Here is an 18,684-nt window from a genome sequence, read left to right as displayed (position 1 = left end):
TGTTGGCTCCAATGTCGATGCTCTGGCAAGGCTTTGATCTGTGGACTTTGGATCCAAAGGTTAGACCGAAACAGGAGAAGTCAGTGGAAGAACAGATGGGCCCGTACCAAGGGTGCCTGAAGGACGAGGATCTCCAGTTGAATCTGCTTCAAAAGAAACCTCCGTATCATCCTGTGGAAGTCCCCTAGGACCTTGAAGACAAAGTCACTACAGGTGGTAGGGATACACACCTCTTCTGCAAGATGGGAGACTAAAGCCTGGTACTCAACAGCTCTGATGAAAAACTAGGAGAAGGCATTGGAGAATGGATCCAAGCAGTTTCTGGATCTTAATGCTTTGGAGTTTTCAGCGCAAGACATATTCCATAGAATCTGCTGACCACTTTTTTTTTTTTTTTTGAACTTTCTTCTCTCGCGCTTTTTCTCTTGGTTTGTCTTTCTCAATTTCCTTACATGACTTGGTTCTCTTGGGCAGACAAGGAGTATCTGAAAAAGAATATGGAGCACAGTTCCTGCCTGGGCAGAAAGTAGGTCCTTTAGGACTAACTTGTCCCTATGTCCCGAAGAGCTTTTCCTCCAATAAAGCACATGCCTTGTAGTCAGTATCCAGGTGTGCTACTCCCAAGACAGTAGATACACAGAGTGAGGGTCCTGCAGTGGGATTTTGTGGCTGCAGGCTGAAGTCTTCTTAAAACTAGCAACCTTGTCTGACATAATGGGAAAATAAGAAACTAGCACTGACTAAAAAATAGCAATGGGCTAAGAAAACACCACCTAGACACTCCGACTAAGGAAAGGAGAACTAGAAAAATGCAATAATAATTTTGTTAAAGAATGACAGGTAAAGTATTTTATTTATCATCAGAGAAGTGTTTACAGTAAGAAATATAAGAAGAAAGCTAGTTAAGGAAATTATCCAAAAAACATAGCTCATAAAAAAACACGAAAAGATCACTTACCTCCTATAAAGTCAGAGCCCTCGAAGAACACGTCCTTCTGGATAAAGTAGCAAAGGAGATCTGAGGTATACAGAGGGAATTATGGGAAGGGACTCCAAAACCCTTGATCCAAAGATTCTGAAAAGATCTAAGGTCCGATCCAATAACCCAAAGGTTGACTTGGATGAAAACAGACATCAGATCTAAACTGATAATATATTAAAACCCAGTGCTCACATGTTTTATAAAATAGTTTAGAAAAATAGGTCATCAACAATGCTTTTAAGATGCCACAAAGGGAAAAAAAAACATTTACCTATACTTAAATTTTAGTTTGTTAATTATCTCCTTCATCTTGTCTATCTGATCTTGATTGGCCTGAACCTTCTCTGGGTAATCTAGCTTCCTGATGTCATCCGCGTACGGCAGAAAAATTACATGAAAACCTGAGAAAGAAAGATTTAAGGGTAGTTAGTTCAGAAAAAATGGTTTCTTTTGAAAAATCATATTCTTTCACAGCAGCCACTCCTGTTCTACTAGCTTTAACTCTCATCCAATTACATGAGCATAATTTGCAAAACAAGAAACACAACCACAGAATACAAGGATATATAAACATTTACTTGCCAGGAAAGGGGGATTCCTGGGTGGTGCAAGGCCATCCCAATACAATGGAATGGAGTAAAATGGCATCAGTCAACTGATACTGGGATATATATTTTTATACTGAATGCAAGAGACTTTCCTTAGCAAGTACTGTGAAGAATATTATTTAAACATCCCACAGACGACTGCACAGGGAAAGTTCAGAAAGATGAATCCTGCAAAATAGGGTACCAAAGGAGACTGGACACATGGAATTGTGGTCCAGACAATGCACTTTTTTGGCAGTATGAAATACAGCTGATGTCTGCAATGGAGGCATTCCTGAAAGTATCATTAAACGACATATTGTGGAGTGGTTCCTGAAAGCAGTGTTACTATGAAAGTGCCAGCCTCTCCCTCTTTCTGTGGAATAAAGATGAGCTACTGTTTAGCCTTCTTGAATTCATGCACTGTCATCAAGTAAAACCTGAGCTGGTGATGAACAACTAGGGTGCAATGGGTTCACCTACCTTGGTTTTAGCCCTTGTCAAGAAAAAAAAAAAGGGTTAACTGAACAAATGTGGCTCATCAGCAACGGTGGCACACTTCAAAGAAGCATGGATCAAGTTTTAAGGGGCAGCCAATCCTCATCTTAAATCCTCATCTTAAAAAGCAGAATGAAGCTGCAAGATTCTGAGAAGCAGTGATGATAAACTAGATCAACCACTATGTGGCCATAGTGGTGAGGAAATCCTTTTATGTTACAAAACTTATAAGTAAGGACAAGGCATCTAGATCCAGAGGTCATTATCCCACTGTAGTCCACCCTTATCAGACCAATCAGAGTACAATGCTCCCTTTGATATATATCTGACCAGGCATATGCATTAACTAGAGCGACCTCAAAGGTTCCTTACAAAAAGGATACAATGCATAACAAAACCTGACTTATGTACAGCACCTTCAAGCCCTTTCCCTCTACTCAGTCTCCTGTAGATTTACTGAGGGGTAATCTATGCCTGGCTAGCAAGGCATCTACAAACCCCACACTAATGAATCACCTATATATTTGTAAGTGAAAGTACCAGAAACATAAGGTCTAGGTAACTGAATTGTGTCTGTGGCTTAAACAGAACATGCTGGAGAGACAGATATGCACCCCGGAGACTGCCCCTCCTGTGGAACAGGCTTCCCCAGCCATGTGAAGCAGAGTTCATCTATTATCCAGTTCTAGCGCAGCCTAGACTGGTGGATGGGGAACGGGAAATTTACACCAGGCCTGGCACCCATGTCCCTTATGGACAGAGGTAGCACATAAATGCCTGGCCCTCAATGCCCTATTTGGATACAGGACATCATTATTCTTTCGGGAAAACTTGGCTAGGCTTAGAAAGCCCCCCCAGTCATTACCCTAACAGTCTATGACTCTATGATGGCCGCCATAAAACGCATTCCAACGCAAGACAGTTAAACTAATCAAGTCATTAAGTTCAGGTCCTAGGAAAAAAAAAAAAAGATCTTCAAATGTGGGTACAATTTCTTTAAAGAACTGGCTGATGACAGCTATAATTCTGCTCCACCACTAAGGCATGATGCACAGAAATGCCAGACATGTGTAACATGATGAGATCAAAGTCCTACATATGCCTAAGACAGGACAGAATTACTTAGAAACTGAACAGCTGACGTGGCAGAGAAGATCTGCACAAAAATGGAGAACCTCTTCCACTTAACAGAATAGGTCTCTAAAGTGGAAAGATTCCAAGTGAACTCTGTCACCTCCAGGACTCCTAACTGGTGGTCTGGCTGGAAATCTAAATGAAAATTCTTTGCAATGGAGATCGTTACGTGTTCTGCCAGGCATATTTAGAATGAAAACCTGAAATAACACCCATGCTGACCACCACAGAACAACAAGCACCAGTTTGGGTCTTTCTCCTGGAATGAGAAGGATTTGGGGAACAAAAGTTTCCATCAACCACTCCTCCCTGCCCTGTTGAACTAAGCAGACATTTGGGAGGACGGGGTACCATATTTTCCCCAGTAAAGAAGAAGCCAATGTCAGAGGTGCTCCACTCCTGAAAACCCTGATTGGATAGGATTCCTAATTTAGCAGCTTCAAGGTACGGCTGTAGCTATGCAAGTCCACCAGCATATATTCACTTCTCCCATAATGTGAGGAGCTATAAGGGTGATGTACTTGTTTATAACAACTGCCAGAGAAACATTTCCTTTTCTGCCGAAGGGATATGGACATCTGCCACCATTTGTTCATCTACCATATCAAGGACTGGCTGACTGAATACAGCAAGCAGGAGACTGTAATATTAGCTCTTCATTCAAAGCATTTGAGGAGCCTGCACACAGCATACAGCTCTAGATAGTTTATGTGAAGAACACCTTTCCTTGGGAATTCACTGCCCCTAAACCTCCCCAAACAGCTAATGAGGGATCTAAAGTCAACATCTAACAGTTCTGTTGCAGAAATGAGGATTTAAAGGTCCGCATTGAGACTGGTAGGTATAATCCACCACTCTAAAGCCTGAAAAGAATGATTTGAGATCAGATCTATAAGCAAGTTGTGACTGTACAGCTAAAAACACTCCATCATCTTCATGAGTGCAAGTTGGTTTGTGAAGACTCTGGCCATGAAACACAGAAGGATTTGAGCCACAGTTCTCTACTGCAACCACAGCCCGAGTGCTAGGGACATCACCTCTTGGTTCCCCCCTCTGCAGACAGCAATGACAGATTGACATGTCACATTTTTTTTCTTTATTAAGGCAATCCTCTCATTCATGCTCACACAAAGCTTTACCTCATTTATGAAAACACCCACAACCTGCACCCTTAAAGACGTTATGAGATAGTCCCTCAAATGGGCAACAAAGGAGTCAGTCATCTTGAGAAGGAAATGCACAACAGGTCCTTTCACGCAAGGTCTCCACCATAGCTAACACTATGATAAACATTTTCATTTTGAGTACAGAGGACACACCAAACAGCAGCAATTTTAACTGAAAGTGAAATCCATGCAGAGTGAAAAGAAGGAATCTCTTGAGCAGACTCCCAGGCACAAATGTGTCAAAAGAACATCCATCACAACTAGTGAATCCATCCAATCATCCTTCAGCAGCACAGGCATCACTTTTTGAGAGTCACTATTCAGAATGTGATGCACCAGATGTTGTCAAATGAAGTCTTCAGTCCAAATCAAAATGAAAAAACAATGGGATTCCCCTACCTTCTTCTAAAGGAAGGAACTATGCAAGGTCTCTTAGGCAACAGAAATCCAGATCTGTCTCATAAGCAGTCAGGAGAATGCATAGTTTTGAGTGGTGCTCTTTCTGTGGGTTGGGGGAGGACTTAGGAGCTCTGTCAGTCTGTAACCACGTTAATAATTCACCGATGTTTTGCTATGGCTCTCTGGCTCTTCAAGATAGAATGAACTAGGAGACCTTAACAGTTCATAGGTGATTACTAGCCTAATGGCACAAGAGACTTTACCAGCCTAGCCAATAATACAAAGGATATAACAATATTAGATCTTAATTCTCCAGATATGGGATGGGGTACTATCAGTGTATTGGGTCCTTGGGTGTTGAAGCCCTGAGTCATTTTACAGACTGCCTCTGTCCATAAAGGGACATGGGCAGTATCCCAGGAGTGAATTTACCATTCCCCATCCATTTATCCAAATTCTTTTTGAAGAGAGTGAGGATGGGTTTTGTTTAAAATGGAAAAAGTTTTACTCCATAGATGAGGTAGCCTATGAATCTGTCTCTCCAGCAAGTTCTGTTAGAGTCATAAATAAGGTTGAGGTCAGGCCACGGGAATGCTTAACCCTCATAGTTCTTTTTGCAAATATGCAACATTTTCATCAGGGCTGGATCAGAGAATGCCTTACAGGCGGGTTTAAGTCCCCCCTACTCTGTCTCACACCATATATTTAAAGGGATTGGGCCCTTTAGTCCACCTGCAGGTGTCATATGCTTGGTTTTTTTTTAGTGGAAAACCTCTGGGGCCACTCCAATTGGTGAAGTGCATGGGTTAAGTACATGCAGAAGAGAGCACTGTACTCTATTATGGGCCTGATTGGGGCAGAGCACAATGGCATTACGACTTCTTTGATCTTGATGTCATGCCTTTGCTTATAAGTTGAGCCACAGAAAAGGATTTCCTCACTCCTGTAGCTACCTGGTGGTCAAAGTTTAGGTTACTATCTGTGTTCCTAGGTCCCTCATTTACTGGGTCTACCTTTACAGTGTGCTATCAATATTATAATTTGCATGGATATCTGACACTGAAGGGTATGTTTACGCATTTTTTTAGCATTTAGTCTTAGACCATGGTTTTGGCACTAGTTGTTTGTCATTTTTAGAGCTGTTTGTAGGATGTTAACATCATTTGGGAATTCAATGAATGCTCACAGTTTACAGTCATCAGCAAACTTGGTAAGCCAGACGCCCTAACATTGGCCATCATTTCAGAGAAGTATATACCAAATAAGAGAGGTCCCAACACTAAGCACTGCAGGACCCCTCAAGTAACAGGTTTCTTACTGGAAGTAGATTCACCTATCTGGACAACATACACCCAGTCAGGGAGCCAGGTGGCTATCCATTTGACAATGTGGGAGCTTATGCCTAACTCAATAAATTTATGTATGATCCTTGAGAGAGGGATTGTACTGAAAACTTTGACCAGGTCTAGATAAAGTGAGTACTGTTTTACCCTCATCCATAGCCTTGGTAACTTTCTCAAAAAATCCAAAAGATTGAGCAGGCAAGTTCTCCCTTTGACAAAGCCAAACTGGGTCTGTATCATTGTATGGAGAGTTTCCATGTCGTTATTGATAAGGCCCATGATAATGTTCTCCATGGCCTTGTAGACAAGACTTGTCAAGCTTATGGATCTGAAGTTCCCTGGGGGTCAGGTGATGGAGCCCCCTCCCCTTGTGCAGAGGGATGACTGTTGCAGTTCTCCATTCATCTGGGACAAAGCCCATCCGGAAGCTGTGGTTAAAGAGGGTTTCTAGTGGCCCTGACCTATTCTGTTTTAAGCTATTTAAGAAGCATCCTGGAATGTTGTCGGGACCCATGGAGGCTGTTTTTTTGGCTTTAGCGAGCACAGTAAGGACCTGTACTCTCACAATAACCAGTAGTGGGATGGTCATGGGTATTTCTTTGGGTGTGGTAGGAGGTGATGGGAAGATAAATTTGAACTAAACTCGTTGGTGAACAGGTTTACTATAGTTTCAGGCTGGGTGTAAGTGTAGTCGTTTAAGACTCACTCGTCACATTGCTGAGCATTTCCTCTGAGGTTACAGACATAAAAAAAAAAGCCTTATGGTGGTCTTTCACCTGGGAGGCTATCTTTGCCTCACAGTCTGCTTTGGCAAATTTGACCAGCTCTTCAATTTGCTTGTTTAGACTAGAGTGCCTTTTTGCATGGTTTTGTTTCTTCTTGGCTTTGGAGAGGATTTTTTTCCTTTTGTCGAATAGCCTATTTATGCTAGGGGTCCACCAAAGTGGGTTTATTTTTTCAATAATCACAGGCTTGACTCAAGACAGGTACTGCTTCTTCTATGAAGCTATCAAAGTGGTTGTACAGTGCTTTTGTGTACAGCTCACAGTAGGCCTCGGTGTCATCTGGGTTCAGTGGGACTTGGAAGTTTAATAAGCTGTCACTTTGAGGTAACTGGTCTTAGAAAAGTTCTTAACAGGTTTGGAGTTTGATGGGGGTTCTAGGTTAGTTTTAATACTAAAGGAGATCATTTTGTGGTCAGGTCTTAACAGAGAGGAGTTAATGCATAGGAGGGAGTACCATTCCCCCATGCTCGTGAGTACTAGGTCTAGGATATGTGTACCTCTAGTTGGGGAGCTAACTAGTTGCACCAGGGTGCTTGCACTGATGAAGTTCTAAACCCTCTGAGAAAGCAAATTATGGGTCATACAAGTCTCCCAGTTTATGAAGGGGTAGTTGAACTCACCCATAAGTATGGTGTTAAAACTGAATGTTAACAGATTCCAGTAGGTTTGGGTAAGAGGTGTGGTTTTCCAGATTCATGTTAGAGAATCTGTTACACCTATGATTAGTTGGGCATGGAGCAGCTCAAGCAAGTCATGTTGTTGGAACAGTCTAGCAGTGTACTTGTCCTTTATTACTGACACACCTCCTCCCTTTGTTTTACCCTGAACAAGGATAAAAATGTATGAAAGGCATTGTAGCCTTTGATAGATGGGGTGCTTTTCCATGGTTCTGAACTGTTTCCATGACTACATGAGGAAGGCTTCCAGGGAGTGCAGTTTTTTTTATTTAAACTGCTAGCACTGAGCAGCAGTAAGCAGTTGTGATTTTTGTTACAGTGGTGGGTTTAACAACTTGGCATGGCCTATAAAAGGCACTTTGGGGATTAAATTTTTGCCAGTATCCGGAAGACAACTAGTGACAAGTGCAAACCATCTCTGGTAAGGCATTGCGGTTTGTAGATCATGTCTCCTCAGCCTGACAGTATTTGATTCCCTTGCTGTGACACCAGAAACTAAATCAACTGTTGAAGTCAATTTTTTGCAGGTACTGTGGCATCATCACTGGGGAAGGTAGGATGCTACTCAAGGGTAGATTTATACCAGTGTGGGACACACATTCAGAGAGCTCCATATTGTTTCTCTTCATACAGTCCGGTGAGGTATGTCTGGAGTTATTTATTCCCACATGGACTATGACTGTGTCATACTGGTTACTTGTGGTTTAAAGACCCATGTACATACATGATCTGGAGGACCCTAACTCCAGACAGACACCTCACTGTGATCTTCTCCTTGTTAGCCTGGTAAGAGAGTGACACCAGTACATCTTACAAAGGAATCCCCAATAACTATAATGTTTGGCTGTGTGGTGGTGTTGCCTTATGGGCTTGAAAGCAGGGCTACTATGACTTTTAGAGTTGCGTGTTGTGTGAGATGCTTTTTGTTTTTTTGAGTGAGTGTCCGACCACTGAGAGAAGCTTTTAGGAGGTCTTGCAGGTTTCAGTAAATTATAAGCAAGTACCTCCATATATGCGGCTCCTGTTCCTTAATGTTGGTAGGGACTATTTTGGGTGTTAACGCTAACAACCTGCTTTGCATTTTTTATTTGTGTATGTGACAGCTCTCTGCCTACAATGACACTGTGCATCTACATTTCTCACACACAGTTTGTCTGTTGTAAAATTAAATGGTTGTCAGTGAACATATCCACCAGGCCAGAAACATGACAGAGAATTGCCTATTCATTACATCAGATCCTTAGTAGATAGGAAGGAGTAGGGGAGAGTCACTTAAAGGTCTAAGTGAGTGTTTAGTAGCATACTATTAGATGACCTGCATCTAAGGCTTCTCTCCAGAGGTGACAACCCTTGTACTCCTCCAGGCTTTCCCATGTGGTCTCCCTGCCACTGTCTTCTTATATCAACCCTTGTTTTACTTTCACTACTCTACCTATTCCATGCCTGTGATACAAACGTCCAGGTTTAGAGGGGTAGTTCCAATTATACCTGGGCACATTCTGCAGTCTTCCCTTTGCCTCACTTCACACGCAGAGTTCCAAAGGAGCAGCCTCTTGTCAAGTGGTCCACTCAGCAGTCGTGCTTCGACATCCTCCGGCAGGAGTTGGACTATGCCAGGCATGCCTTCTAATGACTAAACCCACAGCTGTCACCCTAGATGTTACAACTACATCATCATCATAACTATACTTCACTAGCAGTCTGTGCGAGTGCAGAGCCCCCAAAGCAAGAGGAACAGCTACATGTTTAGAAACATTTCAAATCCAATAAATTAAAGCATTGTTTTGCTTGTATTTATGGTGTGGCAGCATGGATACTAGACACTCAGATGACTAGGGCTTGATTAGCAGTTCAAGCACTAGAAAAATGAAAAAGGAGGGAGAGGAATGAAGGGGCATAGCCTGCTTGCTTCTCCCAGGGCAAAGGGTGAACACTGAGCTCTCAGTCAGCACAAAGAGGCGAAATTTCCTAGGTGGAGAATGGGGAAATCACTCCCCATGTCTTACGGTTGGGGCTAGGGCTGCGTGTTGTCAACGTCCTTCGTGGAAGTGAGGGATGACCAGCACAGTCAGCCTACTGCATTCTCCCCCCCAATACTGCTTAGCTGAACACATGCAGGAGGTAGGGCCATTAGTAAAAGTCCTCAAACTAATTTGATGGTCATCTTTGTGATGCCCCTGCACTGGCCCAGTAATTAAGGAACCTCAATCCTCACCATTGGCAACAGTGGAGGATGTACACAATGGGAGAATGACAAGCAGACACACAGTAAAGTGCAATTTCCCTTAAGAGCACACAGAGATCACAGTCAGTCTGGGGCTGGTTTCTCCCTCCTTCTCCAGATCCCCAATAAGACTCCCCACTGGCACAGCGAAAGAGTTGAGTCCTTAGCCACAGCTCCAAGCCAAGTCCTCCAACACTTGCTCTGTCCAAACAGAGTTTCGTGTCCCTGCCCAAGTAGCTGACATACACACACTCTGGGATTAGTTTTACACACACACACACACACACACACACACACACACACACACACACACACACACACACACACACACACACACACACACACACACCTGGGGAAGGCTGGCACAGGTTAACTAGCTATGCCTCCTTCTACCCAGACTATAAGGTAGTTACCACTGCCACAAATACCCCTTATCAGCTACTTTTAACGCCCTTAAAGGGTGTCCAATCCTACTGTGTAATGTTACTATTAATCCAAATGGTAGTCTGACAAAGCCAGGCTATTAGGAGTGGCCTGTACAGTGTCACCAAATAGATATGCAAGTACTCCAAGAACTATATGTCTCACAAACATCAGCCACAAAGGTTTAAATATATTTAATAATAAATAATAAAAGAACAAAACAATAGTGAGTAAATCAACACAGTAGCCAGAGTTCAAAATCACAGGAAATATTTAAAACAACTTTGCAGGACAGTCTCAAATAAATACAGAAAACATCCAAACTAATCTTTAATATATTCCTATCTATATCTAAGAGAGTTACTAAGCCCTAGAAACTTACTTCCAGCAAGGCAAGTGCAGAAGGTGGTGATGAGTGGATGTTCTTGCCAGGTCCAAGACAAAATACAAAATGCCCAGTCTGAGAGAGTTTTTAAATTAATATCAAATTTTACTGCTGGGTTAGCTTGGATGACATCACTTTTTGTTACCTGACTTCAGTTTCCCCACTAAACACCCTTTTGTCAGAAACTGAATTTGACATGTGTGTGTGAAAAATGCATATCTCTCAGATGTTTGCAGAACCTGAAAGTCATAAAACAATAGAACACTTTTGCATCTCAAACCTAGTAATTACTTCTCTCCAAGACAATACAAAAAACTTCTAGCTCTAGACATTGTGTATGCTACTGAACTGAAACAGAGATAACTTTATAGCACAATTTTTAATTTCAGCTTATTTTCTTGAAGTTTTGTAAATTAACTCTGTATGTTCCAGTTTCTACTGTTAAAAACATACACAGTCATACAATTACAATAGTTTCTATACATTTCTCTTTTAAGCCAGCAGGTCATGCTGTGGTTACATTTTTGAAGCTCAGTACTGTACAAACCCTGTACAACACATACTTCTGTATAAACCATATCAATATTCGCAAATGATACAGAATTATTTACAAAATTTCAGACAGCTGGGCTGCCAGTGTGACAATCGTAATGATGGCCTTTCTCAACCAACTCTCATCAATAAATGGGTCAGCTGGCTGTTCTGGTGCAGATGTTTTACATGCAGTAGGGCCACAGTGCAAAAAATTGGGGGCAGGGCATCTGATGCAACTTTAGTTTACCCATTTCAAATACTAAAACTACTTTAGTGGGAGAGGCAGAGGATCTAATACCTGCTGCGTCAGTGCCTTTCACTAATGGAGAGGAAATTAGGGAAGAACAATTTTCTCCTCAGCCTCGCAATAGTGCTCTGTCCTCCTTTCACCAGAGGTACTACAGACACAAAGGGATCAGAAATTGGCAGCAGATTCTTTAAATACCGGAAATAAAATCTAGCCAAGATCATTCACTCTTCAAGAGTAACCGGAGTCAGTGTGGATGGCAAGGACCTTCTTGATGTCTGAATACTAGACATCTGCAGGGAATGGAAGCAATTTGTCTGCTTTCTCAACTTCTGGGTTGCTTTACTTGAAATGCCTGCTTTGGAGATCTGAACCTGTGAATAGGTTTCTCAGATTTTCATGTCATAGTCCGCTGCATCAGTCCTTACCAGGATGGTGGATTATACAGTTTTCCCTTTCCAAGACAAATTTCCATACCAGGAAGTCTGCTCCGACAGATTCGGCTATCGACTTAGTGTGACATGCCTGCATTCCTAGGCACAATGGCCTTCCAAAGAGCTTCATCGGAGGCTTTGGGAATTCGACATAAATATAGTTCAGAGGCTTCAAAAGTGCTTCATTGAGACATAAATCCTTGAGCCATGATATGCCAGAATCATGTTTCCAACATCCCTTTCTGTCTTCTTAGATTGCTTCTTTCTTAGGGAAAAACTGGAATCCAAGATCAAAACTGAGGATGCCATGGCAGACTTGAGTGCAAACTTCAAGCTTCTTCTGATCTAAGCAGTTTTATAAAGAACGCTACCTACTTCTCAGAGTTTTTGGGGTGGCTCACTGTCTGACATTACAGAATGCACTCGAATGCACTCAGACCTAAACAAAAAAAAAAAGACTGTGGAAAACCTGCTTAAAATAGGAACATCTACCTATTGTAGGCCCACACATGCCTTAACACATAAGAGGACATCAGAGTGAGAGAGTCTAAAACTGCCCAAAATTAAAACTACCACAAAATTAGCAGTAGAAAAATCTCACAACAGGGTACTTATCTGTTCTGAGCTCCAGTGCAGATGGGACCACATCAGATTATAATGTGCACCCAGAAAACTACAGCAAGAATGATCTGCACAGGGAGCGTTGCACAACACCTAGAGACAGAAGGATACTGACCTGTAGGAAAGAAGATGGAAATTGGGCTTTTTGCAGCTGAAGTCCCAATTGTCATGACTTCTGCACAGTAATTATATAAAGAAATTACTATGAAAGTTCTAGCGAACATGGAAACTTTTCTATGGCAGTAGACTCAATTCAACATGTGTGAGTGGCATAAAAGAAACAAATAGCATAGTGTCTGGGTTTCAACCCTGATGTCTGATGCCATGACACCTACCAAAAGAAGGCAAACACGCACCTTTGAGTGCAGGAACAATACTGAAAAAGTGGGACTGAGATTAGGTATCCAATTTCCAGGATCCACAAAAATAAATTAGAATCCCTTTTAAGAATGCAGCATTTTTCATAAAAACTTGATTTGCAGTGGGAATACGCTTCTCTTTATCTAAAATTCTGTTGAACACTAATACACTTCAATTACTTTTTCCAAACAACACAACACTGGAAAGAGAGTAAGAGGTCTAGATGAGAAGTGCATCAGCCACAATGGCTCCCACTTTAGAAGCACATCCTGGAGTGCTGGCACCACAGTTCCACACTTGATCAGCCAGAGTAAACTTCTGATGACCTGCAACAGCAGCGGGATAGCACACACTTGCATCAATGAGCTCCCTGACATCTTCAAGGTCCAGGATACATCTGAGGCTTTCCACATCTTCTGAAACCAGGAGGAGGTGGGCACAGAATCCTAAGCTTGTTAAGAAAAAAGGACAGCCTCTACAATATCTCCAAGGACTACAGCTCACACCTTTTCAAAGGACCTTACAAAGACTGTTGGTCATTGAGTGGAGTACTTTTTGGGGAAGGACTTAAAATCTTTTGAGCTATAACCAAATGCAACATCATCAATAAACAAACGTTACGTACTTACCATAATGGTAGCTCAGAGTGTCTTACCCCACCTGTCTCAGCTATTAAGTATATCAGATCTGAATGGATCTGAAGCCAGCAACCTTTACACTCTTGGATCCAAGGCTCAGGCTCCTCCCTTAATTCCCCAGATCAAGTTTGACTAGTTACACCAAAGACTCCTACTTATCCCATATACAAAGAAAAAAGCGTACCGTAGCTATCAATGACACAGTACCAGATTGTAAATAAGACAAGGCTCTAGACAGGTCCAATATGATCAACAGAGTCACACGTGACTTTCATATGGGGAACAGACAGAGAAAGCTAACACGGACAAATGAAGTCATCACCAATCTAATATTATAGCAAATACATTAACTTTCATATCCAATGCTCTCTTTTCCATTTGCCAAACTATTAGGACAGAGTCCCCAGCTAATATAAAATGCAGAACACTGGAGCAAAACGAAGCCCAGGATTCAGACTGCAGGTCCAGGTTGTTATGGGAAACAAAAGGTATGAACAGCAGACCAAGTAGCTGCAACAGTTAATATCAAACAGGCACTCCACCAAAAAAGCTGTAGAAGATGCAACTGCTCTTGTAGAATGAGATTTAGGTTTGTGAGGTAAAGATAATTCCTTAGCTTTGTAAACAAAGGAAATACAATTGGACAGACAACCTGGATAGTGTAACCTTGGAAAAACTATCCCTCAGTTTATCTTTGGGAAAGTATACAACAGGCTAAAGACCACTAGGGCCTTTATAAGCCTAGCTGTGCAACCCAACCCAGTTAAGTCTCTATTTATTATGGGCATTTATAAGATTGGGTATGTTGATTAGGAAGTTTCTAGATGTTATGCGTGGGGGGGTATATTAGACAGAAGCAGATAGCAATGCTCAAACTATCTGAGACATGGTGTGAGACCCTGGGTGAATTTCCGATTTCCCATCCACTGGTCAAGGTTACACTTAAATAGAGTTAGGGATGGACTCTGCTTCACATGGATGTTCCAGAGCATTTGGAATCCTCCGAGACGCATCTTTTCTTACCAACATGTTGTATTTATGTCACAAGCAAAACTTAAACCTTTGGATCTAGTGGTACCAGTGCTGTTTGTTTTACAGATGTGCAAAAGGTTCCTCAGAGCTGGATCCGAGAATGTCTTGCATGCCAGGCACAAATCACCTCTTGGTAACCTGTAGAAGACAGGGTACTGTAATAGGGCTTTAAGGTGATCTGTTTAGGATAATGTGTTTATACCGTGGATTCTCCTGATAAGGAACCTCTGTGGCATTCCAACTGTTGCTCATGTCTGGTCAGGTACATGATGAAGGGGGCACACTATACTCACTGATGGGTCTTGATAAGGGCCAAATAATGTGGCACTATGACTTTCTTGGAACTGCATGCCATGCCCTTTATTACAGCCTTGATGACATAGAATGATTTTCTTACTATCCTGGCCACATGTTGGTCAAAGGGCAGATTATTCTCTGCATATGTTCCCAGATCCCTGACTATCAGGCCAACTCTTAGGTGCATCTTATCCATTAAATAATTAGCCTGGTTGTCAGTTTTCTCAAAAGGCACTACAAAACTCAATGCTAAGAAATGCATTAATCTGTAACTTCGGGATCAGTCATTTGTCTGTGTTTGACCCTCTTGTAAGAGGTTTGTGTCACAAAAGGAATCTGATAGCTCCTAATTTGCAGTCATCTGCAAACTTGGTCAGCCAAAAGCCCTTGACATTAGCCATTACTTCCAAGAAGGAGATGTCAAAATAGAGCAGTCCAGCACAGAGCTCTAAGGTACCCAACTGCTGACTGGTCTCTTGGTGGAGGTAGTCTCACCAATCCTGACTTCTTCGGTCCTGTGTATGGGAGCCAGCTGGTAATCCAGCAAGGTATGTAGGGGTTTATGTCCAACTCACTGAGTATGTCAACTACACCAGAGTGGGGTACTGCATCAAATGCTGTAGCCAAGTCAGGTAGTTAATGTGCACCATTTTCCATTCATCCATTACCTTAGCGACCTTCTCAAAGAAGCCCACCAGGTTTAGTATGCATGACCTTCCCTTCACAAAGTAAAACTGGGTTGGGTCCAATATCTGAAAACTGCCTAGGTCTTTGTTGTTCATTTCAATAATTTATTCTATGGCTATGCATATTAGACTAGTCAAACTAATAGGTCTGTAGTTTCCAGGTTCGGTTGACTATCCATCCTTGTGAAGTGGGATTACCATTGTATTCCTCCATTCTTGTAGTACAAAGCCTGTTTTCAGGCTATAGTTGAAAAGTGACTCAAGTGGTCCAGGTAGATCATGTTTCAAGCTATTTAGGAAGCATCCCCGAATATTGCTGGGGACAACTGAAGCTGTGTTTTTGGTCTTAGTGAGCATGGATAGGACTTGTTCCCTGTTAATAGTGGGGGAGGGGTTATGTTAGTAGGTATTTCATGGGGGAGGTGGGGAAGAGTGAGGATGAAGTTTGAGCTGAATTTGTCATCCAGCAAATCCACTATGTTGTTCTGCTCAGTGAATGTGGCACCACTGATGTGACAATTTGATATGGGTAACACTGATGTGGTGTGCCTTTGAGGTTTCAGACATAGCTGTACAAGATCTTGTGATTGTCTTTAGCATATGAGGCTATCTTGGCATTGCAACTGGCTTTGTTGGACTCAATTATTCCTCTTAGTTTCCTGTTTAGTTAAATTAGAAAACTCCTATCATTACGGAGGTCGTTCTTCCTCATTTTAGCCATGACTTTTTTCCTTTTGTTATATATCCCATTAAGGTTATAACTCCACCACTGTGGTTTGTTTTTAGGGTTTATTTTAGGCTTACTTATAGTAGGTATGGCAACCTCTATACAGCCATTTACTTGGTTGTTCAGGGCGTCTGTTAAAAATTCCACATAGGTTGCAGTGAACTTGGGGTTGGCAGGACAATGAATTTTGACAAACTATTACCTAAATATCCCAGCCTGATAACCAAATGCTAAACCTGGGTTTGAAATCTGGATGGGGCACAACTGGGCAGCAGCAGTACCTGTGCAGAAGAAAGGCCTGGCAATTTACTTCTGTAATATATCCCACAAAAACTCTATGGGGTCTACCCAGAGAGTCTCCATGAGTCAATTTCAGCTTGGTGGGAAATTGACCGCTTGCTTGCTTAGCACATACATTGTTTCTGTTACTGGGTTTCCTGCGTTTGCAGAGTTGAATTTTATTTCAAAGGAAACAGCTTTGGGGTCTGACTTCACCATTATGATGTTACATGGGTGGGAGGGGGGCGGGGTGCAGCCCTCTCCTATATTGTTGAATACCAGGTCCAGTATGTTTGAACCTCTAGTGGGTGTATAAACTAACTGGTCAAGGGTTAATTTGTGCGAATAAGGTTCAGGAATCATTGTGCATGCAAGTATATAGCAGTGTACATTTCCCAGTCAATAGAGGGGTGGTTAAAGTCTCCCATGAATAAAGTATTTTGTTTAATGGTGAGAGAGTCTCCAGTAGGTCTAGATACAAGCCAAGGGATTCTAGGAACATAGGGAGTGACATATAGCTTGCTTAGATAAGGTATGGGATTTTGTCTATATAAATTTTACACACTCGTATAGCTACATTATATATTTAGTGCCAGCCATAAGAGCTTAAAGGTAAATAAATCTGATTTGCAAAAATAAAGAAAATGTATATACAGAGTAAAATGTGTGTAGGATGGTACACACCGGGAAATAAAATGCAATAAAAACACACAGAAAAATCTATATATCCCAGTTCCCTGGCTACCTCTTACTACAGAAATACTGTTCCCACTGTCATTAATTTAGATAAACTGATAACTAGTACCCACAGATAGGTCCACCACAAAAAAGACTGCATCATCTTCATAGCATACCACAGCACACTATTATACACATTTTGCCACAGCCTACAGTGTTTATAGCTTCCTCTTCCTGCTGCTGGCCAGGTAGTTAGACCATTGTTTTCTGCTTGTTATAGTAAAATCTCTCCAGGCTAAAAGCTTAGTGAAATCAGTCCTGCAATAACAAAAACTGACAATACATATTCAAGTCCTGCTTCCTAACCCTAGGTGTCACCTTTGTGTAACTTGGTAATTTGTAAGCCATCAGGTCCACCACATACTGCAGTGAGATCAACACATTTCAAGACATTCCTGTTGTTTATATTTACAAAAGACAAGTCATAAGAACAAACACACCGAGGACTGTATATAAATAGTAAAGAAGAGAAAGTAAAAAAAATAAATTTTAACTCTGTTCCCATTAGCCTGGCATCAACCTTTCACTCCTTTTTCTAGGGGGATATCTGTGACTGACAACAAGCTACATGACAACACGGCATCGGAAGTAAAGCTGTCAATCATCCTGTTTTTCTGCAGATGGAATGGATGCATTCCGTTCAAGACTGTCATACAACCAAATCTTTGGCAGATGGCACAATTAGGGATGTTACAACAAGGCACCAAGCAAACTAAACACTGTTTGGTAATCATTTGTAAGGGATTTGACTACTACACACACTTTTGCCTGCATGAATATACACAAAATACATAACAGTCATCCAAAAATACAATGCAAACCAGTACAGTCAACAATGGACAGAAAGGAGTTTCCCCACAAGGGAATGCTTGCTGTACTAGCTCTGCAGCACGCTGAAAATGACAGGCTATCTACAATGAATAAGTGATCTGCCAAATGCTCATAGAAAGAGTTAAAGATGGAGGACGCAGAAAAGTGCTTTATCATGGGGATGTGCCGATGTCCCACAGGGACTAGTGAGCAAGAGGAAGTCTGATGGTAGCAGGCAGCAGAGGCAAAAAGCCAAAATAATGACCTTCTCAGGATATTACCCAACTATAGTACTTCCATAGCTCAGGACCCACAGACACACAAAGTGGAGGTCAAATTTCAAAATGACTCAGGGCTCCAGCACCCTAAGACCCACTACCCTGATAATACCCCATCCTATATCTAGGAAATTAAGATATAATGTTGTCATGTCCTAGGTATTATTGGCTAGGCTTGTAAAGGCTCTTGTGCCATTAGCCTAGTAATTACCTATGAAACTATGAACCTATAAAACTCATTCATATAGCATAAAAGTAGAAAGGTGCTTTAGTTTCCAGGACCTATCTCAGACCTAAAAGATCACTCAGAATTATGGTATGGAATGTCATTCTCATCCTTTAAGAACTGTAGAGGGTATAAGCCTTTTCAGAAGCAAAACCAGGATAAATCAATGACTTG

The 18,684-nt window shown here is 41.7% G+C and overlaps 1 protein-coding gene across 4 annotated transcripts in view; it reads right to left on the bottom strand.

Moving 5' to 3' along the window:
• Nucleotides 1-18,684, bottom strand: part of XRCC6 (X-ray repair cross complementing 6) — a 367,025-nt gene that overhangs the window by 73,355 nt on the left and 274,986 nt on the right. For all 4 annotated transcript variants that reach the window (XM_044066525.1, XM_044066544.1, XM_044066515.1 and 1 more), the window contains one exon: nt 1,254-1,383. In XM_044066525.1, coding sequence (XP_043922460.1) covers nt 1,254-1,383 — 130 coding nt within the window. The remainder of the gene's footprint in view (nt 1-1,253; nt 1,384-18,684) is intronic.

The sequence above is a fragment of the Protopterus annectens genome, chromosome 1.part0 (assembly GCF_019279795.1).
Source record: "Protopterus annectens isolate FY-2018-M chromosome 1.part0, PAN1.0, whole genome shotgun sequence".
Taxonomy (NCBI): domain Eukaryota; kingdom Metazoa; phylum Chordata; order Ceratodontiformes; family Protopteridae; genus Protopterus; species Protopterus annectens.
The sequence above is the reverse complement of the archived record's forward strand: the minus strand, read 5'-3'. Positions and strand labels throughout refer to the sequence as shown.